The following is a 22,555-nucleotide window of genomic DNA, read 5'->3' as shown; positions in this document are numbered from 1 at the left end:
TGGATAAAGCTCACTGCTGTCATGACTGGCAGTGAGCTCAAGCCCAGGGACTCACCTGTGAAAGGAATGGATGGCTTTGGCAAGTTACCTTCTGTACTGGCTGGGGTTGTTTCTTGTGTCAACTTGACACAAGCTGGAGTTACCACAGAGAAAGGAGCCTCCCTTGAGGAAATGCCTCCATGAGATCCAGCTGTAAGGCATTTTCTCAATTAGTGATCAAGGTGGGAGGGCCCACTGTGGGCAGTGGTGCCATCCCTGGGCTGGTGGACCTGGGTTATAAGAAAGCAGGCTGAGCAAGCCAGGGGGAGCAAGCAGTAAGTAACATCCCTCCACGGCCTCTGCATCAGCTCCTGCTTCCTGACCTGCTTGAGTTCCAGTCCTGACTTCCTCTGGTGATGAACAGCGATGTGGAAGTGTAAGCTGAACAAACCCTTTCCTCTCCAACTTGCTTCTTGGTCATGATGTTTTTGCAGGAATAAAAACCCTTTTCTTTCTTCCTTTCTTTCCTTTTTCTTTTTCTTTCTTTTTTGGGCAAAACCCATTATTTTTATGTCATATGCATTGGTATTTTGCCTGAATTTTTATGTCTATATGAGGGTGTCGAATCCCCTGGCGTTGGAGTTACAGACAGTTCAGTTGCTATGTGGGTGGTGGAAATTGAACCTGGTCCAACTGGCTCTTCTCAATGAAGTGCCATCTCTCCAGCCCCAGCACTCAGGACGATCTCTGTGAGTTTAAGGCCAGCCTGATCTCCAGAGTGAGGTTCATGACAGCCAAGGTGACACAGAGAAATTCTGTCTCAAAAATAAAAATGCATAAATGAATGATGAAGGAATACATTAATTAATTAGTTAACTAATGCAGTTCTCAGGGTTGGAGAAATGGCTCATCAGTTAAGAGTACTGGCTCCTTTTCAACAGGATGCTAGTTTGATTCCCAGTACCCACATTGTGACTTACTATATCTGTAAATCCAGGGCATCAGATGCCCTCTTCTGGCCTCTGTGGGTACTGCACACATTGGTGCACAGACATCCATGCAAGCAAAACACCCATACACATACACCTGACTGTTCTTTCAGTTTGTGATGTCTCATTGTGTTGGTTAGGCTAGCCATGGATTCTTAGACTCATGTGATCCTCCTGTCTCAATTTCATAGCTATGATTAGAATTGTGCACCGCCATACCCAGCTGTATTGACATCAGTGCCCTACTGCTGTAAATATTTAAATATGATAACTTATCCTTTAATTGGCCCCCCACAGTCTCACTCTGCAGACGACGCTCTAGTGTGGAGTGGAGCGCTTGGACTCTACCTCAAGCCGCCTTCTCCACAAGGTTCCCTCCCCAGGCGGTTCACTCCACCCTGCCTGTTGCTTCTGTCCCGGATGGACACAGCCACCCAGCATGTTTCTTTACCCTACCGCCAGGTAGCTTTTCATGTAGGTTTATATATTAAATTCTCAATCCACAAACCCTCTCCACAATAGGATTATATCTAATGGATAAAAATACAAACTGCTCTTCTCTATGAGATAAAAGACATATAGAATCCTTTAAAATATTCATATCTATCTAACGCCAATTAAGTCTACCTGAATCCAGATCGCCCTTCTTGAACTTCATCTTGATTTTCTCACAATCGCTCTCTCCGCCTCCTGTCTCCACTTCCCCTCCTCAACCTTTTCCCGCCTACCTCTCTCCTGTCCAATCATGTATCTCCTTAACAGAAATCTACAGTGCCCCACTACAGAAACTAGTAGATAATCAACAAGGCAATAGAAAGTGTGAACAACACTATACGGTAAGGACCCAATAGAAGCCAGATGTGGTGGTGCATACCTTTGATTTGGATACTTGGGAGAGGGAGGCAAGAGGATCTCTCTAAGTTTGAGGCTAGCCTGGTCTACAGGACAAGTTTTAGGCCATCCTGAGCTGTCTCAAATAAATAAGCAAAGTAAGACCTATTAGATGCTTGATTATGATGTTTACAATTGTCAACTTGAGAGAACCAGGAATCATTTAGGAGACAAACCCCTAGGCATGTTTGTGAGAGAGATTCCAGAGTAGGTTCCTAGGTTGGAAGACCCAATTTAAATGTTAACAGTACTATTTGCTAGGAGGGATCCTGGACCGAGTACAAGGAAGAAAGGGGGTGTCAGCAATTTTACTCCCTGCTGATTGACTGGATACATTGTAACCAGCCACCTCCAGCTCCTGTTGTGAGGCTGTCTCTGTTGCCATTGGCAGTACCCACAAACTGTAAGCCAAAATTGACTTGTCTTTCCTCGAGTTGTTTTTGTTGGGCATTCTGTGTCAGCAGTGAGAAAAATCACTAATAATCTTAAAGAACAAATCAGCAGCTAACAGCAAAGCTTAGGTTCTCAGTCACTCGGGGATCAGTCCAGAGGCGTATTGGGCAATAAAACAAGCTTCACTAAACTTAGAAGTATAAAGATAATAAAGAGCTCTGAATGAATAATAGAATGAATAATAATCTCAGCTTTGAATGAAATAGAATGAGTTAGCTGAGTGTAGTGATGATGCATTCCTGTAACTCCAGAATTGGGGAGGATGAGGCAGGGGGATTACTGTGAGTTTAAGATCAGCCTGTGATATAAAGCGACTCCTATATCAGACTACAGAATGAGACCCTGCCTCAAACCCCTCTCCAATGCAGAGGGAGTACTGCATACCCATAGATAAACAGTGAGCCCCAGATAAGTTTCATCCTTACATAGCACAGGGTAGAACTAACCCACACGAGAGCCACTCTGCCACACGTGAACATGGTCCACAATGAAGAATGAATGGGTCCTAAGACAAAATCCGGAGGCTGCCCAGATGTGAAACAAAAGGACCACGGGAGGCCATGTAAGCTCAGGCACAATTGCATATAACTGTAAGGCCAAGGCAAGAGGATTTTCCCTAGCACAAGATCATCTAACCTTCAGTACACAGCAGGACCCTTCTCAAAAGACATAGGAAGGGCTGGGTGGTGGTAGAGGCACCTTTAATCCCAGCATTCAGGAGACACAGGCAGGCAGAACTCTTAAGTTTGAGGCCAGTCTTGGTCTACAGAGTGGGTTACAGGGTAGTCAGTACTACACAGAGAAAGCCTGTTTTGGAAAAAAAAATGTATGTATGTATGTATGTATGTGTATACATACACACACACACACACACACACACACACACACACACATATATATATATGAAGAAAGGACAGAAAAGAAAATAAATAAATAACTTTATCTGAAGGCTGCCTCATCCCTTTCACCCCATGAAGTGTCAGTAATGTGGTAACTTGAAAGAGAATGGTCCCATAGGCTCATATATATGAATGTCTGGTCTCTAGTTGATGGAACTGTTTTGGAAGGATTGGGGAGTGTGACCTTTCACCTCTGGGTGGCATTGGGGATAAGCTTTAAGGTTTCAAATGTCCACGCCAGGCCCAGTCTTTTTGTTCTCTGGCTGATGCTATTGGATCAGATGGAAACTTTCAGCTACTGCTCCAGGACCATGTCTGCCTGCCACTACGTTCCCCTCCAGGACAGCTATGGACTGGCTCTCTGAGGTTATAGGCAAGCCCCCAGTTAAATACTTTTCTTATAGGTTGCCTTGGTCTTGGAATCTCATCACAGCAGTAGAACAGTGACTAAGGCAGGCAAAGAGTGAGCATCTTGAACACAGAGAGCAATGACTGAGCCTATGGGCACCTTGATGTCAGACTTCCCAGCTTCTAGAGCTGTGAGAATAAATTCCTTCCTTCCTTTCTTCTTTTTGTTTTAGTTTGTGTTTTTTCAAGCCAGGGTTTCTCTGTATAACAGCCCTGGTTGTCCCGAAACCCACTTTGTAGACCAGGCTGACCTCAAACTCGAAGAGATCCCCCTTTCTCTGCCTGCCAAGTGCTGGGATTAAAGTTGTGCACCACATGAGACTAAGTTTCTTATAGCAGCTTGAACACACTAAAGTGATACACAGAGGGCTAGTGAGCCCAGAGGGCAAAGGAACTTGTTGCTAAGCAGGCCATCCCTGGAAGTTCAAGACCAGCCTTGGCTACAGAGTGAGAAGAGAACTAACCTTGACCACCACATGCACCCACAGCACTCAGAAGACAGAGCAGGGTGGATTTCTTTGAGTTCAAAGCCACAGCCAGTCTGGGGGTTGGGGGCTGAGGAAGAGGAGGGTTAAAGCATTCTCCTTGCGACTTTATCTGTAATGGACGGGTTCCAAGACCCCAGTAGGTACCTGAAACCAATAAACAGGGACTTTGATAACTGGATCTGGAACTGATAACTTAAGCTATGAGGTAACAGACTTGCTGCCAGCTTGTACTGATAGACAAGCTGGGCGAGGGGAAGATCGTCTCCAGGAAGGCGAGGCAGGGAGAGGCGGGCAGCGCCACGTTTCATCCCGCAACGCAGACTGCTGTGCAGATTTTAAACTGACCTTCTCCATCTGTCACTCTCCTGTCCTTGAGTTCTCTCTGGGGACGGTACTCATGTAGCTCAGCTTTGAACCCAAGAAGTCAAGGAGCTTTAACTTCTGATCCCCCTGCCTCTGCATTGCAACAGGGGGTGGGTGGGATCACAGGTGTTGGCCATCCTGCTGTAGCCGGAACTCAAAGCTTCAGGAGTGCTAAGAAGAGCGCATCAGCTTCCCTGGGGCTGGAGTGGCAGACAATTGTGAGCAGTCATTTTAAAGCCTTTATAGGAAGCCAGAGTTCTGACTTTTCAGATTCAGTTTTCATTTTGTTTCCAACAGGATGCGGTACTGCAGCCCAGGCTACCCTAAAATTCATGTCAATCTTCCTACCTCAGCTTTCTGAGTATTAGGATTACAGGCATGAGTCAGCGCACCAGCCTACGCTAATTTTAAATGTTTTTAATAGATGTACAATCACACTTGTATAAACATTATTCAGCCTTACTATACAATAAAGAATTAACGATTAGGAGGGATGAGGAATTGGTTCATTGGTTGAGAACGCTTGTTGGTCTTTGTACTGGTTAGTTTTGTGTCTGCTTGACACAAGCTGGAGTTATCACAGAGAAAGGAGCCTCAGTTGAGGAAATGCCTCCATGAGATCCAGATGTAAGACATTTTCTCAATTAGTGATCAAGGGGAGAGGACCCAGCCCATTGTGGGTGGTGCCATCTCTGGGTTGGTAATCGTGGGTTCTTTAAGAAAGCAAGCTGAGCAAGCCAGGGGAAAGCAATCCAGTAAGAAGCACCCACTCCATGGCCTCTGTATCAGCTCCTGCTTCCAAGTTTCCCCCACCCCCTGTGAGTTTCTGTCGTGATTTCCTTCAGTGATGAATAGCAATAACTTGATTCTTGGTCATGATGGTTTGGGCCGGAATTTCAGACCTTGACTAAGACAGTCTTCCAGAGGAACTGGGTTTGATTCCGAGCGCCTGCATGGTAACTCACAACCATCTGTAACTCCAGTTTCAGGGAATCCAAGGCCCTTTTCTAACCTTGTAACCACCAACTACATAGACACAGTACAAGATACACATGGAGGCGAAACACTCATACATATTGTATTATTAATACAAAAAAACATCTTTAAAAATAAATTTAAGAGGGCTGGAGAGATGGCTCAGTGGTTAAGAGCACTGACTGCTCTTCCAGAGGTCTTGAGTTCAATTCCCAGCAACTACATGGTGGCTCACAACCATCTGAAATGAGATCCGATGTCCTTTTCTGGTGTGTCTGAAGAGAGTGACAGTGTATTTGCACACATAATAAATAATCTTTAATAAATAAATAAATAAATAAATTTTAAAAATTAATTAACTATTTGGAATTTGGGCTATTCACAACCACCTGTAATTTCAACTCTAAGGGGTTATATGCCCTCTCTGGTGGCTTCCTTGAGTACCTACACACATGTAGTATTCATTTAAACACACGCACACACACACACACACACACACACATACACACACGAAATTTAAAAGAATTATCTTTGAGATGAGGTGTGGTGGATTAAAATTAATTAAAATTAAAGGATTAAAATGCCTTTAATCCCAGCATTGAGGAAGCAGAGGTAGAGGCAGGCAGATCCCTGTGAGCTTAAGGCCAGCCAGACCTATCTCAAACAAACAATCAAAATCTGAGGGTTGGAGAGATGGCTCAGCAATTAAGAGCACTGGCTACTCTTCCAGAAGACTCAGGTTCAATTCCCAGCACTTCTGGAAATGTAGTTAAAGACAATGTTAACTGTCTGTCCTGTGGATGCTGGCAGACAACTCTCAACTGTCTGTAACTCCAGTTTCAGAGTATCTTTGGCCTTTCAGGGCATTGCACGTACATGGTATATAGCCAAGCAGGCAACATACCCACACCCGTAAGAATAAATCCATGCTGCAGAGATGGCTCAGTGGCTAAGGGCATTGGCTGCTCTTTCAAAAGACCTGGGTTCAGTTCCCAGCGCCTACATGGAAGCTTGAAAATGTCTCTAACTCCAGTTCCAGGGGATCTGACACCCCCCCCCCACAATCTGGCAGAGCGCCAATGTACATAAAATAAAACCAAGTGTTTTTAGAACAAAATAGAAAGACAAAGAATAAGTAATGTCACTGCTGGAGAGATTGCTCAGCAGTTAAGAACACTAGCTATTCTTCATTCCTAGCACCCACATGGTGGCTCACAACCATCCCTAATTCCAATTCCAGGAGATCCTTCACCTTCTTACCTCCATGGGCTCTAGCTATGTGCCTGGTGCAATTGGATCTCTACCGGGATACCCTGAATGAGACTCACAGAGGCAGTGATTGATGCAAAAGCAAGAGGATCTTTATTGTTCCAACACTTTGGGGCTGCCCCGCTTCAAGAAGAGACGGCCCTGAGCAGACTCTAACAGGGAATGCTATACATTTGATAAGGGCAGAATTCAAACAATTGAGTTGGAATTCAAACAATAGTAACTGTCCAGGGTACTATTGGCAAAGAGAAGCAACATTCAAAATGGTCAGTGTTCAGGACTTTCCAAGTGGGATTGGTTGGGAGTCATAGGTGGCTTTGTTTGACAGTTTGGCTTGTAGTTGTTCCAGGAACTAAACTAGTTCTACCCTTCCTGGAAGGGAGGGGTCTTTATGCTCACAGGTTTGTGGTAGAATTTTCCCATTGGCCTTAGACTGACCCCCAACTCTGGCTCTTTCAGCGCACATATAGGCACGCAAGCAAAACACTAATACACATAAAATAAATAAATATTTTAAAATATTTTAAAAAGACACATTGTTTAAATTTTTAAAAAGTAACTATCAACATCCCATACTCTTCTAGTTTATTTTTTTATGGCTGTGATAAGCAACATAACCAAAAGCAACTTAGGAAGGGTTCATTTTATCTCACAGTCTACAGCCTGTCATAAAGGAAAGCCAGGGTGAGAAGCTGGAGGCAGGGATTGAAGCAGAGACCAAGCAGGAACACTGCTTAACTTTCCACTACCCCACAGTTCACTTGCTAGTGTCTTAAAAGTCCAAGACCATTTGCTCAGGGATTCCACTATCCACAGTGAGCTGAGCTTCCCAAATCAATCAGCTACCAAGACGATGCCCCACAGACTTACCCACAGGCCAGTCTGACGAAGGCAACTCTTCAGTTGAGGTTAGTTTTATGTCTCAACTTGACACAAGCTGGAGTTACCACAGAGGAAGGAGCCTCCCTTGAGGACATGCCTCCATGAGATCCAGCTGTAAGGCATTTTCTCAATTAGTGATCAAGGGTGGGACGGCCCCTTGTAGGTGGTACCATACCTAGGCTGGTAATCTTGAGTTCTGTAAGAAAGCAAGCTGAGCAAGACAGGGGAAGCAAGCCAGTAAGCAACATCCCTCCATGGCCTCTGCATCAGCTCCTACTTCCTGACCTGCTCGAGTTCCAGTCCTGACTTTCTTTGGTGATGAACAGCAATGTGGAAGTATAAGCTGAATAAACCCTCTCCTCTCCAACTTGCTTCTTGGTCATGATGTTTTGTGCAGAAATAGAAACCCTGACTAAGACAACTGGGCATGATGGTGCATATCTGTAATTCCAGAACTCGGAGGTTGGCGACAAGGGGATTAAGAATTCAACCAGAACCTGTACAGAATTGACAGCCACCCTAGTCTACGTGACACCCTGTCAGAAGGGGAGAAAGAAAGAAAGAGAGAGAGAAAGAAAGAAAGAAAGAAAGAAAGAAAGAAAGACAGGCAACAGACAGAACCTCATGACTTTATTTTGTGTTTATTCTTGCTTATTTTGAAGATTTCTTTTATTAAGTATGTAAGTTTGTGTGTCTACATGTGGACATGTGTGCCTGAGTGTGGGTGCCTGCCGAGGCCATAGTTTTGGGTCCCCTTGAGATGGAGATGGAGTTACATGTAGGGAGCTGTGCGCACAGCGCCTCTGCGCCGCGCCCTAAGATGGCACTGGTGTCCGCCCCCTCTAAACAGTAAACACCCGAGGAGCGCATGCGCCTGTATCAGGCCACATTATGGACCAATGATGCTGCGACACCTCAGCTATCAGACGGGCTCGGATGGGTGGGGAGGATAAAACGAGAGAGCCTCCGGGGCTCAAGGCTCTCGGGATCCATCAAAGCATCAAGAAGGTGTCCTGAATATCCTTGTGGGACAAGGCTGGGCGCAACAGTTACAAAAGTTAATCCACCCCAGGCTTTATGGTGGATTACCAAGTGGCTAAACGGAGCGGGAACTTTCTTTGACTCTTTGGGTGGGGGTTTCCTGGGGCTTGGATCACAGCTGCCTAACCCATGAGCAGTCCAACCAATGCTCAACAGTTATGTTTCTTTCTCTCTTTTTCTTTTTCTTTTTGAAGATTTATTTATTATATTTACATGAGTACGTATGTTGTCGCTGTCTTCATACACACAAGAAGAGGGCATCAGATCTCATTGCAGATGGTTGTGAGACACCATGTGGTTACTGGGAATTGAACTCGGGACCTCTGGAAGAGCAGTCAGTGCTCTTAACCACTGAGCCATCTCTCCAGCCCAACAGTTCTGTTTCTTGCAGGTTGTTTCAGGTCTTAGTCATCTTCTCCTTTGTCGTCTGTTTCTCTCTTCTCACCTTTCCCACTTTCTTCCTCCTCTTTATTCTCATCTTTATCCTCATCTTCATCAACTTCTCTATCACATCCAAATTCTTCTTCCTCCCCGATGACTTCAACTTCATCATCTACTCCTTCTATATCCTCATCTTCCTCTTCACCCTCTTCTACTTCGTCCTCACCATCCTCATCCCCCTCTTCCTTCTCATCTTTTCCTTCTTTATCCACTTCCTCTTTGTCCACACCATCCACCTGAGTCTGGTGCTTCCTGGTCCTCTCGGTCATAGCCATCCAAATAGGATAGCTGGGGCAGGAGCCTGAAGACAGTTTCCTGGTAAACACTCCGGGTAGTGACCTCACATTCAAACAGACCCAGGCTTTTCAGACAATCCAACTTTCCATCTGCTCCAATGTGCTGATATCATTCAGGTTATTTCCACTTAGGTTCATATATGTGAGACTTGGAAGTTCTTCTGCTAGTCTGTTCAGACCTCTGAAGATTCTATTTTCACTGAACTCAAGTTTTTTCAGTTTAAGTAGCTTCGGGAGTCTGAAATTGAAAACAAGCTTACATTTTTTAAACAGGAACTCTAAATTCACAAATTCATTTGTTAACCCCTCAATTTTTTCATCAATTGCTTTACAATTGTTCAAGACAAGTTCTCCATCCGGTTCCTCAGCTCCAGGTAGATCCGCCTCTTCATGTCCATGTTCCTGTTGTCCCTGCTCTCCAAATTTAACTTTCAGCTGTGGGGGGCGGAGGGTGAAGAAGGAGGCGCTGGAGGAGGAGGCGTGGTCCGGGGCAGTGTGCCGGTGGGCGAGTGGAGTCCCCAGAGCCAAGTTCCAAACTTTCAAATATAGTAACAAAATCAAATCAAATCAAATAGGGCCAAAGAGATGGCTCATCAGTTAAGAGCACTGTCTGTTCTTCCAGATGACTTGGAGACTCAGCACCCATGAGGTGAGTCAAATATCTTTACCTCCAATACCATGAAGTTTAATGCTCTCTTTTGGCATTTGAGGGCATCAGGCACATATGTGGTACACATTCAGGCGAAACACCTATGTACTCTTAAATTTATGCTTAAATATATATAGTTTATTTAAACATTTATTATCAGTGTGACATTTACTTTCCCATTCAGTAAGCTCTGCACAGGACATGGTAGCAAATGCTTTTAATCCCAGCAATTGGGAGACTGGGAGATTTCTGTGAGTTCCAGGACAGCCAGGGCTACAAAGAGGGACTCTATCTAAAAACAAAAGCAAACCAGAACCAACAACAGAAGATCTGCAATGTTCACTTTTTTTCATCAGAACCTTTGCATGACGTTATTTATTTAGTGCAAGTTCCTAGAAGTGTTAATACTGGCTCAAAGAGGGTGGAGCATTTAAAGGTTCTCAATTACTCAAGAATTACTGGGTCAAAGAGGATGGCTCATTCATAGCATTTCAAATAAAAACATTACCAAACTGCTTTCCAGGAAGGCTTTCTAATTCATAACAGTTGAGTGGTTACTGCAGTCCTGTTTTTCTGTTCCTACCCTTCATGCTTGTGTGCATATACATGGTTTTGTTTTGTTATTGTTTCAAGCAAGGTTTTGCTACTTAATCCAGACCGACCTGGAGTTTGTGCATGGTCTTCCCACTTTAGCAGCTGTTGTCTGGAATTACAAACATACACGACCTGACTTCTTTGCACACTTCGTCCTACTGAAAGACCCCCGGAGGGTATCTTCCGTCTGAAGAGACCCCTCCCAAGGAGCAGCGAGACCACTCACTTCAGATGCAAGTAGCAAGAGGTTTATTTACACAGGTACCTGTGGGCACACAGTCTCTCAGAGGACTTGTGCGCCGGACAAAGGGGCAGTCCCCTTTTTATAGGGCTTGGGGGGCAGAAGCAAGGTACAGAAGCAGAAGCATAGGAACAGGGTTTTAATTGGTTAGTTTAAATGTGGCCAGGGAGTGAGCCCAAGGACATGGCTCCAAGGAAACAGCTCCTGATACCAGCTGGGGCTGCAGCTCCTGAGAATAGTTGCCTTGGGCTTATCTAAGTGTGGAAACTATGGCAGACATATGGCTCCAAGGACACAACTCTTGGTTCTAGTCGGGGGCTGCAGCTTATCTGAAAGCTGGGCTTGTCTGAATGTCTTCTGTTCTTTGTCTATTGCTAGCTGGCCGCCCACCGGTATCTGGCCACCTGGGACCCCGACCTAGCCTGCACAGCCTTACAGACCCAAGTTCTCAGAAGAGGAGGGCGGCCTTGGCCCCTCCTTTGGGACAAGGAGTTGTTTTTCGTCCTTGCTTTGGTCCAGGTGGTCAACTGCAGATATTTTTGTTCTGACAGAGACTGGGCTGTCCTCTGGCTCACTTTTGTTTCAGTATTATTTTTTTTATCCCTGCCTGCTCTGGGCCTAGCACGAAATGGCATTACTGCAGCTAAAGCAGGAGGGGGGTCTTTCACTACCAAATTATTGTTTTCGCTTTAGAGTTCTTCCCACTCCCAATACAATTGTCTGGCCCACATTGTTTTTTGTCCTTTTAACCTAAACTCATGAATCTTAGTCTGGCCTTGAACTCCTGACCTTCCTGTCTCCACCTGCCAAGTGCTAAGATTTCAGGTATGAAATAGCAAGCCTGGCTTTACTTGTGTGTGTGTTTTTCCTTTCAACATACATGTTGACGTGCCCACAGGGTATGCTCACTCCTTAGAAAATTCGCAATCTGCCTTAATTCTTGGACGGAAACGGGGACTTTTACCAATCACTATGGTGGAATGTACTGTAAAGGCGTCGGCTCTCCCTGCCAGACAGCAACATCTCGCGGGACATCGGTGGTCCTTGAGTCCTCGGACAAGACTACAAGGCCCAACATGCAATGCGCTCCAAGGTCCAAGCGGCCAAATGAAGGCTAGGAGCCCACGTCACGTGTCCGTTTACGTCAAGCGGCCGGTTGTCACTCCCACGCTTTTTTCTTCCGCTTGCACCTTGGTCGCCATTTTGTGTTGAAGGTTGTAGAACTTGTCGACTCTATGGTCAAGCATTTCGGGATTCGACCAATCGTAACACCGATCTCGGAAAAAGAACCCGCCTTTATCCGCAAGGAGGCGGGAGTTGCCACGAAGCTCCTGTGGAGAGAAAGGAAGAAGCTGAAAAAGACCAATAAGAAAGGCGGAGTTGATGACGCAAACCAATTGGAACATGAGGAGATAACGGCCAATGGGAGTGGAGGGACCCCGAACACGTGGGCGGGGGAGCTGTGCGCTGAGACCAAGGGCTAAAGCTGCGAGGTGAGTCAGTCACCTTGAGCAGGGAGTGTGCTGTGGGCCGAGCCGGGGCTGCAGGGGAGTAGGAGTGCAGGTGACTTGGGGCCGGGAGACAAGGGTCCGCAAGAACGTGGGCTGAGCCACATGGAGCAGCATTTACCTCTAGGAATAGGGAAGGAGGGCGAGAGTCTTTAAGCCTTATCAATTAATGTTAATTACCAACGGTAATGAGCGATAAACGGCCGCTGGGGAGAGTAAGGGACAGCTATGTAATATGGGCAGGATCCTGCACGACGTCTGCCAGTTTCTGCCTCCAGTCTTCCCAGGAGACCATTCCTTTTCGCAACATATCCTCTTGGGGCCTGAGCCACGTCCTTTTACTTCCGTTCTTGGTTGCTGTCCTTCTGCAGACCCGCTGCGCAGAAAGTGGTTGACCCAGGAATCTACTCTGTCCTTCTGACCTCTAATGTTCTCCTTAGCTGGGGTATAGGAAGAGGGTCGGGGAGAACGATTGGAGGTGGATGGGGACGACAGGAGGTTGTCAGTGTAAGCAGACACCCGGGCTTTCATAGGAATTACGGTTTTTTTTTTTTTTCACCCCCTTCTTGCAGATTGAAAAATGCAGACCACCAAGGCACTGATCATTTCTCCAGTTCTGGTAAGCAGTGGCTCCGGGTTTCCCTGTAGTGCCGGGTATGGGAGCAATCTTGTTTAATGAATGGACTAAGAGGAGCTGGCGTTCGGTGATGATGATGATGGCTATTGGGGGAGGGTATAGGATGTGTTGCAGTAACCTATACTTATTCAGGCCTGTAAACCAAGCCGTCGTGGCTTTCTGAGCGTCCTCAGATAAGCTAGAGTTGACCTTTTATCATAGACCTGGTTTGGCTAGAGCCAGACAACTGGAAAACAGCTTTTCTCAACCTTGGCTGCATGTTCAGTTAATCTGGAAAGCCTAACGCTCCCAATGCCCAGACTACACCTCAGACCAATTGCATCAGTCTGAGAATGAAGGGGGAAGCCCAAGCAATTTTGGTAGAACTCCCCAGGTGATTCCAATGATCTGCCAAGTCTGAGAGTCATAGCACTGAATAATATGTCAAGAAATTCGTGTCACTGTGAGCTTTTCTAAGATGGCTGTTCTGAGAGTCTTCATGAAGGATATATGCTGCTGTGGATGCATTTTAGTAAAGCTCCCCCTTGGTGCCTTTTGTTACCTCAACAATTGATTGGGTGTTTGAGTCTTACTCCATTCTGGGAAACTGATTAAGTCTGTGCCCTTGGAAGTGAACTTTGGCACCTGGTTTGGTTTGGGTTTAGTTCTAAGGATTGACTCCAGGGTCCTGTGACTGCTCCCCAGCCTGGCACATTATATCAAATGGTGATGTTGCCACTGTGGGCTACTACAGACCATCAGCATAGCTGTCTCCGATGCAGACCTGTCTGAGAAAAATAAGAACAAGTTAATTGACCTTGAAATTCATTGGACTAATTGTGACAAACTCCTGCCACTTAGGTTGGGTTGGTATTTTGTTTGTTTGTTTGTTTTGCCTGACTTGGAGCAATATATCTTTCTGATTTTATAGATCCGCTCCTGTACCAGGGGACTAATCAGGCCTGTGTCTGCCTCCCTCCTGAGTAGACCAGAGGCCCCATCTAAAACGGTAAGGAAGTCAGGCCCTTCAGGATGTCCCTAGGTGATGGTCCCTTCAGGTAACTGAGGCACTTTTAGGAGAATTAGAGGACCTACGACACCCTTGTAACTTCAAGACTCAGATGACAGTTATAGGTGTAACTAGCCCTGTCTGAAAACATCCTGGGACTGACATTCTCCCTGCACACAGAGCACTCTGCCCTTTGAGGCTGTGTGCCAGCTGCTTCGTAGCTCAGGTGGGTGGGGAGAGCATGGAGCACCTGACAGCTGCCTTGCTGCTCCTTGCTCTCTTCCTGACTGCCTCCCTTTCTTCCAGCCTTCCTGCAGCAGCTCCCCTCTCCAGGTGGCCAGACGGGAATTCCAGACCAGCGTTATTTCCCGGGACATCGACACAGCAGCCAAGTTTATTGGTGCTGGGGCCGCCACAGTTGGTGTGGCTGGATCAGGGGCTGGCATTGGCACAGTGTTTGGTAGCTTGATTATTGGCTATGCCAGGTAAGTTTGGGACTGCCTGTAGTGTTTGTTTCTCCATATAAGTTCTACCCCATTTTGGGCAGAGTCTTAGCAAGCAGGAGTCTCCAAGTTGATGTTCTTTTACCTCCTATTTCTCCACTGCCCTAAGTTAGAATTGAAGTATGCCACATGTAAACTTGCCAAGTTGCCAGTCTTTTCCTGTCCAAGTCCTTAGGGTAGATGTAGGCTGGCCCCTTTTGGAATAGTAGCACACTTTCTTTCCCTCGTCTGAACCCTCACTCACCCTTTCCTGTCTCCGGCAGGAACCCATCTCTCAAGCAGCAGCTTTTCTCCTATGCCATTCTGGGCTTTGCCCTCTCTGAGGCCATGGGACTCTTCTGTTTGATGGTCGCCTTCCTCATCCTCTTCGCCATGTGAGGCTCCATGGGGTCACCCAGCCGTCCCTGCTGCTTTGACTCCATGCCAGTCCTGGTGCCGGAGTGTGCTGAGCTTTACCATTAAACAACATTTCTCTAAGCCATATGCCTGTGCCTATCTTTCTACCCTGGGGGGATGGGGGGCATTGGAATGGTGAGAAGTGACACTTGGGTCAGCCTTGGTGATAAGAAGCAGGCAGAGTTGGGGCTGGAGAGATGGCTCAGTGGTTAAGAGCACTAACTGCTCTTCCAGAGGTTCTGAGTTCAAATCCCAGCAACCACATGGTGGCTCACAACCATCTGTAATGGGATCCGAAACCTTCTTCTGGTGTGTCTGAAAACAGATACAGTGTACTTATATATAATAAATAAATAAATCATTAAAAAAAAAAAAAAAGAAGCAGGCAGAGTATGGAAGGGTTTCATGTCTTCTGGAGGATATGAAATAGTCTGGATAATGATATTGATACTTTGTCCCTTTCAAGTTTAGCATATTGACAGGTACCATTTTGTAGGATTTTGCTTATTTAGGGAAGGGGGAGATGCGTTTTGTTTATTGATTTATTTATTTATTTATTTGAGTCCTTAAGGCCTTGCTGTATGGCTCTGGCTGGCCTGGAACTTGCTATGTAGATCAGGTTAGCTGTATAGAGACTCCCCTGCCTCTACCTCTCTAGTGCTGGGGTTAAAGGCATGCACCCCCTATTGTTTGCAACTGGTAACTTTTTTTTGAGGAGCTTAATTTACAACAAGCTCCTTATGGAGTGTTGGAACTGCAATCCTGTTAAGCATAACAATTAGGTCTATTTTATACATGAGAAACCTGTGTTTAGGAAGGCAAAACAGTTTGCCCACACCCCTGAGCAGAGAAGGGGAATTAGCTTAGATTTAAAGGTGCTACTCATTTGTTGTTCCCCTCATCCTCCATCCTGTTCTTACTTTTGCCACACAATTTAAAATATTATAGAAAAACACATTAAAGGTAGAGGTGTTGAGCAGTCAAGATGGTTCTGTGGGGAAAGGTTCTTTCTTTGTTCTTTTATTTTTGAGACACAGTTTCTCTGCAAAGTTCCAGCTGTTCTAGAACTCATTCTGTAGACCAGGCTAACCTTCAGCTCACAGAAATCCTCCTGCCTCTGCCTCCCGTGCTGGGATTAAAAGGTGTACCACCACAGGCATCTGAGTAAAGGTTCTTGTCACAGTAGCCTATGGATGCACAAAAGATGAAGGGGGAGACTGTAGACCAATGAATCTTTGGCGTCCTGAAGCTTCTTTTTCTCTGGCCTGTGCCTAGACCTTCCTTTGTCCTCATTTGTCTAAAATGGCAATGATAGCCCGGGTGAGATAATGAGTAATCTGTTGCCACCACCATCATACACACACACATAATAAACATACATGTTTGTGTATGCAAACTGGCAGGGCAGGAGAGTTTTAATGTCTGTTCAGGCCAGAAGGCCATCAGATCTGGAATTGGAGTTAAAGGCAGATGTGTTACTGGGAGCAGAACCCACATCTGTAAGAACAGCTTCAGCTCTTTTTCTTTTTTGAAAATTAATTTATTTCTATTTCACGTACATTGGTATTTTGCCTGCATGTATGTCTCTGAGGGTGTCGGATACCTTGGAACTAGAGTGACAGATGTTCTGAGCGTCATGTGGGGGCCGGGAAGTAAACCCAGGTCCTCTGGAAGAGCAGCCTTAACAGGCTCTTAACACTGAGCCATTTCTGCAGTGCTCAGCATGAGCTCTTACTGTCAAGCTGGCTCTCGTCTGGAACAAGTCATTTTTTATAAGAAACCAAAAGGAAAGCTCAGAGGGGTGGGGCATCCTGCCTAAGGTTGTATAGCTGGTTAGTAAAGCTGTCGTTCAGACTCTGTACATCTTCTTATCACTCTGCTGACTCATCCAGAATATAAGTTCAATGACTTGCCCAACACCATGCAGCAAACCCACATTTCCAACCTGGGTCCATTTGACATTTATTCCTGTATTTCTCAGCTTTGTTGTATATGGGGCCTGGTAGTGTAACTTCAGTGCCTTAGTTTCCAAATGACCACTTTGAGGCTTACATTTATTTAAGAAATGCCTAGTCCATAACTAGGCTGCATCCCCCAACTAACTTTTAACCTGTCTGGTTTATTTGAACCTGAGTTCAGCCACATGGCTGGTTTCTTTTTCTCAGTTTCACATGTCCAACTTCCTCAGAGTCTGGGTGGCGAATCTTCCTTGGCCTAACTCCCAGAATTCCTATCTCTCTCCTGGAACTCCCATCTACCACTTCCTGCCTTTCACTTATAGGCCTGTAGGTCATCAACTCCATTGACAGGTGATGCTTCCCCACAGTACATAAGATAACCTATGAGGCAGTTTCAGTAGTTGCCTTGAGGGGTGTTTCTGTTCAGGGAGTGGCAGGAGCATTCCTAACATAGCCACCAGATACCGGTAGCAACAGATTCTCAAGTTGACAATCACCCTTTTAGTTTGACCTAAAGTAACTCCCTCAGGGTTACTGGCCAATGGTAAATCCTGAGACAGCCTGGCTGTTTCAGGCCAAAGGAAAGGGACTGAAGGTGACCTGGCAAAGTGTCACCAAGGGAGCAATAGATTAACTGGTAATGCTGTTACACAAACAGAACACCATAACCCTTGGGGATATGACGCTGGCACCCTTGATGGGTCACTTGCTTTGGAGGTAATCAAGGAACACTCCCCAGGGAAAGTAGTTGCTTTTTCCTTTCTGTGAAAGACCAGGAACCTGAGAGGCTGGTAAAGATCTTCCATCCCATTCTGGCCTTCGAAGAGTCTTGGGATTGGCTGGACATAACAGATGGGCAGGACTAGGAATCTAGCAAGTGGACTCTTGGAGGGAGAATGCTTTCATATCTACTATAGGCTAGTTAGTATCATCACCTCTAAGACTTTTCTAGATTTGTGACATTAGCTCCGGTGCATGGTTGAGACCATTTTGCTTAGTGCAAAATGTCTGTAAGAATGCAAAGATGGTTTGATCTCAGGGGGGGAAGTAGAGGGGGGGATAAACTGCACTCTGAGAAGGACTTGGGAACCACAATCAGGAGCTGATCATGAGGCTGGCAGTGTGGCTCAGTGGTAGACTGCATGCCTAGTGTGTTTGAAACCCTGAGTTCTGTTCCTAGCTAGGGGACAGGGAGATCAGAAGTGCATGGGCTTGAGAAGCAAACAGAAATACAAATCTCAGCCCTGCCCCATCCTAGCTAAGATGTTACCGTCTCCCTAGTGGTGACTTCTTCATCCCTTCAATGAGGATGGTGATTGTAATGAAATGAAATATTTCAGGTAGTATATGGAGATGAGGTAGCATTTGTATACTCTCCCAGTTTCACATGCTGCTGGGGACCAGGGCAAGCATTCAACCAGGTGAATCACATACCTGTCCCCATCCACGTTGTTTATTATGTGTCTGTGTCAGTGCAGGTGCTTCAGGAGGTCAGAAATGTTACATCATCTGGAGTTGGAGTTTCAAACAGTTGTGAGCTACTCAGCGTGGGTGCTGGGAACCAGACATGAGTGCTCTGCCTGAGTAGTTATGAGCTCTTAAATTCTGAGCCATTTCTCCAGCCCCTCACACCCAGCTTTTACTGGAGATCCAAACTCAGGATCTTACGAGTGGGCAGCAAGCCCTTTATTTACTGGAACCATTTCCCAGCTCACAAAATAAATGTTTTTTACTGCACTATTAAACAACTATTGTAAATGGTCAAGGTTGCTTAGCCTAGTAATCCCAGCACTAGGAGTTTGCAGGCAAAGGTGTCAAGAAATTCAACAGGGGCTGGAGAGATGGCTCAGTGGTTAAGAGCACTGACTGCTCTTCCAGAGGTCCTGAGTTCAATTCCCAGCAACCACGTGGTGGCTCACAACCATCAGTAATGGGATCTGATGCCCTCTTCTGGTGTGTCTGAAGACAGCCACAGTGTAGTCATACACACACACACATACACACACACACATATATATATTGAATAAGTCTTAAAAAAGAAAAAAATTCAAGGCTAGCCTTTGCTATAGGTCCAAGCCAGCCAGGCTTCAAACACTGCCAACCAAACCAAATATATTCATGTATGTGTGCACATGGATGTTGTGTGTGTGTGTGTGTGTGTGTGTGTGTGTATAGAGAGAGAGAGAGGGAGAGAGGCATTTTCAATTATTAAACACTTTAAAATATCTGGTCCAATTCTGATTTTTTTTTAGTTCAAGATTTATGACCTAGTAGGGAAATATTTGTGTATTCCTGGCATAGCACCAAGAAACAAGCCTTGCTGGAGGGGAAGGGATGCCCCCAGACCGTGGTGGGACACACTACTGGGAAGCCAGAGATGAGTCTTCACGGTTCATCTCCTCAGAAAGGCCATCTGAACACTGGTCAGCCTCTAGCATCTGAGAATGAAGCTTGCAAAGTGCCGCCAAATTGTGTTGGCCCAGTGCAGACACACATGAAGCTGGGGAGGAAGGAGATTTGGAGCTGTGCTCCTATGGGAAGCTGGCTCAACTATCAGCCATTCCCAGGGGGCATAGAATTAGTTCCAGCAAGCATGCTATTGCCCGGTGGCCAAGTTCCCTATGGAAAGTAGCCAGATGTTGCCTTGAGAAAGTCAACGAACACTGGAGGAAGTTGGCTAGCTTACTGTGTGTTCACCTTCTCTGGACCCTTATGTCATCCCATGATGGCTGGTGAGCTGGCTCTTTAAGCACCTGCTATCTCCAGTCTATCATGCCTTGACTTGCAAGTTCTTTGTGCAAGTTTGGCTCAGCACTTTGAAATCACTCACACCTAAGGAAGAGAAGGAGAAAAGGTGATGTGCTAAAGAGCTATGGCAGTGGGGGTGGGGGGTGGGGGCTGGGGGGGAGGGGAAGTGGAGGTTGGGGGAGGGACCAGTGGCTCCCATGCTGGGCCTATTTCCATCCTCCTGACCTTTGTGCAGTATCTTTTGAACATTAGGCCCCGGAGCTAGGTGTCCTGTCCTTCCTGCTCTAGCGGAGGCCCTAGCTGGTGGCCAGATATGAGTAACCAAACCACTGAAATAAAACTAGCAAGAGCTGTAATAAAGGCATGAATAACCCAACCTTAAGAACCTGAAGAGGGAGTAATTAAAACTAATACATAATAATAGTAATATGCCTGGAAATGTTACGGCTTGGCAGAGACAGTGGATGTGCAACTGGCTTTAAAGGACCTGTAAGAATAATAGTTAATAATAATTATTATTGGCCCTGGGCAGTCATTGTGCCCTATTCATTATCATATTGTCTGCTTTTAGTATCTTCACTTGTTGTTCCAACTTTACTAGGATGAGCAGAGGTTTGGAGAGGTTAAGATTTTCTTTGGCTAGAGATGAGGGGCAGAGTATCGTAAGCATAAAAAGTATCAGGAAGAAAGGCCTAAAGTAGCTGCACATTGATAGTATAGGCTTTTAAACCCAGTACTGGGGAGGCAGAGGCAGGTGAACTGCTGTGAGTTCAAGGCCAACCTGGTCCACAGAGTGAGTTCCAGAGCTGCATAGTGAGACTGTCTGAAAAGAGGTGAGGTAAAGAGGGAAGTCAGGGAGGTGCCAATTAAAGTACAGTGCTATCACCTTTAAAAACATTAGTGCAGCCCTGTGTGCTAGTACACACCGTTAGTCCCAGCAGTCAGGAAGCAGAGCAGGCAGATCTCTGTGAGTTCAAGGCCAGGCTGGTCCACAAAGTGAGTTTCAGGGAAGCCAAGGCTATTTTTCCCTCTATAACCCTGGCTGTCCTGGAACTAGCTTTGTAGACCAGGCTGGAGATCAGACTCACAGAGAACTGCCAGCCTCTGTCTCCTGAGTGCTGGGACTAAAGCCACGTGTACCACTACTGCCCAGCAAAGTAATTTTTAATAAAAATATTGTTTCATTTAAAAAAATCAAACCCAAACGAAGATACATCAACGAAACATGGAACCCCTATAAAATAGTGTACTGATTAGTTTTATTTCATGGTACTTTCCTAAGCTGAACTATACTGGGGAGCTTTGGCCAGACTTTGGAACAAGAAGGATGCAACATAAAGGTTAGGTCTCGTGGAAGCCTGATAAAGGCTAGCTGATTAGGTTAGGGAGAAGATTCTTTGCCCACCAATTGTGTTATCTGGCTAGTTCTAAGATAATAAAACAGTCAATGTTTAAAAAAAAAAAAAAAAGATGAACTATACTAAGCTGCATTCACAAATAAGACACAAACTAGAGTCCTAGGTGTGTGCATGTGTGTGTAGCAAAATGACAACATCTGGGATCAGATGCAGCTCTGTGCCCTGCTCGGTGTGATCCTATGTGTGTGACTGACTTCTGTCTGCCCATTGTTGTTCCGTCTGTTACAAAAGGCTAATAACAGTCCTTACATCACCGAGCTGGGGAGCAGGACAGGTAAGATAAAGCACATAGAAAATGTGTAGCCTCAAGCGCTCAATTAATGGCAGCTTCAAAATGCATTTACTACTTCCAGACCCCCCAGACCATTTAAGAAAATGCACGGATGTCAGTTGGTTTTGTTTTTTTTTGAGATAGGGTGTCCCTTTGTAGCCCAGATTGGTCTTGAACTCAATTTGTGGCCCCAACTATCTTACATCTCACGACCCTCCTGACTCCTCACCCTTCCTAGTGCTTAAATTACAGGCATGTGTTGCCACAGGAGCCAAGCTTCTCTGGGAGTAAAAGAAAGAACAAGAGTGCTGAGAAAGCAAGATCTGTGAGGCTCTGGCTATTTGTTCTAGAATGAGTATTCATAAATAAATGTACTAAAGTTAATAAAGTAATACTAAAGTTAACATTGGATATGGTGGCTTATACAGGTCATCTCAGCATTAGGAAGGTTGAGGTAAGCAGCTACATATGGAGACCTTGTCTCCAAAAAAATATTCATATTTTGCTGTAAAAATATCAGTATGTTGGCTATGGATGTTGTTTCACAACAGCTGAAAGGGTTGTGTAAATTCTCGGTCATGTGATACCTCTGGTTTTCAGGCAATGAGCAAAGACACACACACTCTCTCTCACACACACTCATATTCCTGTCAGTTTTCTCCTTTAGTCATAGAATTTTCTTATTACAAATCTCAATATAGTTCTAGAAAATCGAGAACTTCAAACCCGTAATTCCAGGATTAGCGGGTAGAAAAGGTACTGAGCTTGGAATCCAGCTTGATGCTTGCTTGACTCCTACCAAGCTGTGTCGGTATCTCCAGGGCAATGCCTAGCAACAGCTCCTGGCCTTTAGTATGCCATTCATAAATAAACACTGAGTAAACTGAAATGAAGTGGTGTTTTATTCGTAAGTTCTGATTCCATTCTCCTTCTTGGTCCATCCGCAGTTAGGGGGCAATAGTAGTCGTTGGTAGGAGAGAAAACTTGACATGATCCTCACAGAGCCATAGGGATGTGAAGGGCCCAAATTAGTCAAGATCTTCCTTCGATTGCCCTGCTGGGAAGCTGGACCTCAGTCCTGCCCCAGGATTGAGCATCGATGGTCCCTCCCGTTAAAGGAGAAGCTGTGGCTCTCCATCTTCTTTGAACTAGCCTCTCCTACACCAACACACCAACATAAAACCTTCAACCAAGGTGAACGGCCAGCGTCTCCTGCGGAGCGCAGACTTTGCGCCAGCCACGAGCGCCCGCTAGCCCGCTAGCCCCCGCC

The 22,555-nt window shown here is 45.7% G+C and overlaps 1 protein-coding gene and 1 pseudogene across 3 annotated transcripts; one reads left to right on the top strand and one right to left on the bottom strand.

Annotated features, from left to right (window-relative positions):
* Window positions 1-9,041: 9,041 nt before the first annotated feature.
* Window positions 9,042-9,772, bottom strand: LOC308425617 (acidic leucine-rich nuclear phosphoprotein 32 family member B-like; annotated as a pseudogene). Its single transcript has one exon. The product of its transcript is annotated as an acidic leucine-rich nuclear phosphoprotein 32 family member B-like (transcript).
* Window positions 9,773-12,317: 2,545 nt separating this feature from the next.
* Window positions 12,318-14,971, top strand: ATP5MC1 (ATP synthase membrane subunit c locus 1). Of its 2 annotated transcripts, none has more exons than XM_080922223.1 (5): window positions 12,318-12,351; window positions 12,939-12,985; window positions 13,914-13,991; window positions 14,298-14,476; window positions 14,758-14,971. In XM_080922223.1, exons 2-5 carry the CDS (start codon window positions 12,947-12,949, stop codon window positions 14,870-14,872), a joined length of 411 nt encoding a protein of 136 aa, XP_080778349.1. In that variant the 5' UTR covers window positions 12,318-12,351; window positions 12,939-12,946; the 3' UTR covers window positions 14,873-14,971. The 2 variants fall into 2 exon arrangements, with proteins under 2 accessions (XP_080778349.1, XP_080778348.1); XM_080922222.1 differs by having other exon boundaries at window positions 12,341-12,421.
* The last annotated feature ends 7,584 nt before the right edge of the window (window positions 14,972-22,555 follow it).

Source organism: Micromys minutus (genome assembly GCF_963924665.1).
Source record: "Micromys minutus genome assembly, chromosome: 10".
NCBI classification, from domain to species: Eukaryota; Metazoa; Chordata; class Mammalia; order Rodentia; family Muridae; genus Micromys; species Micromys minutus.
This window is presented reverse-complemented; position numbering and strand designations above follow the sequence as displayed.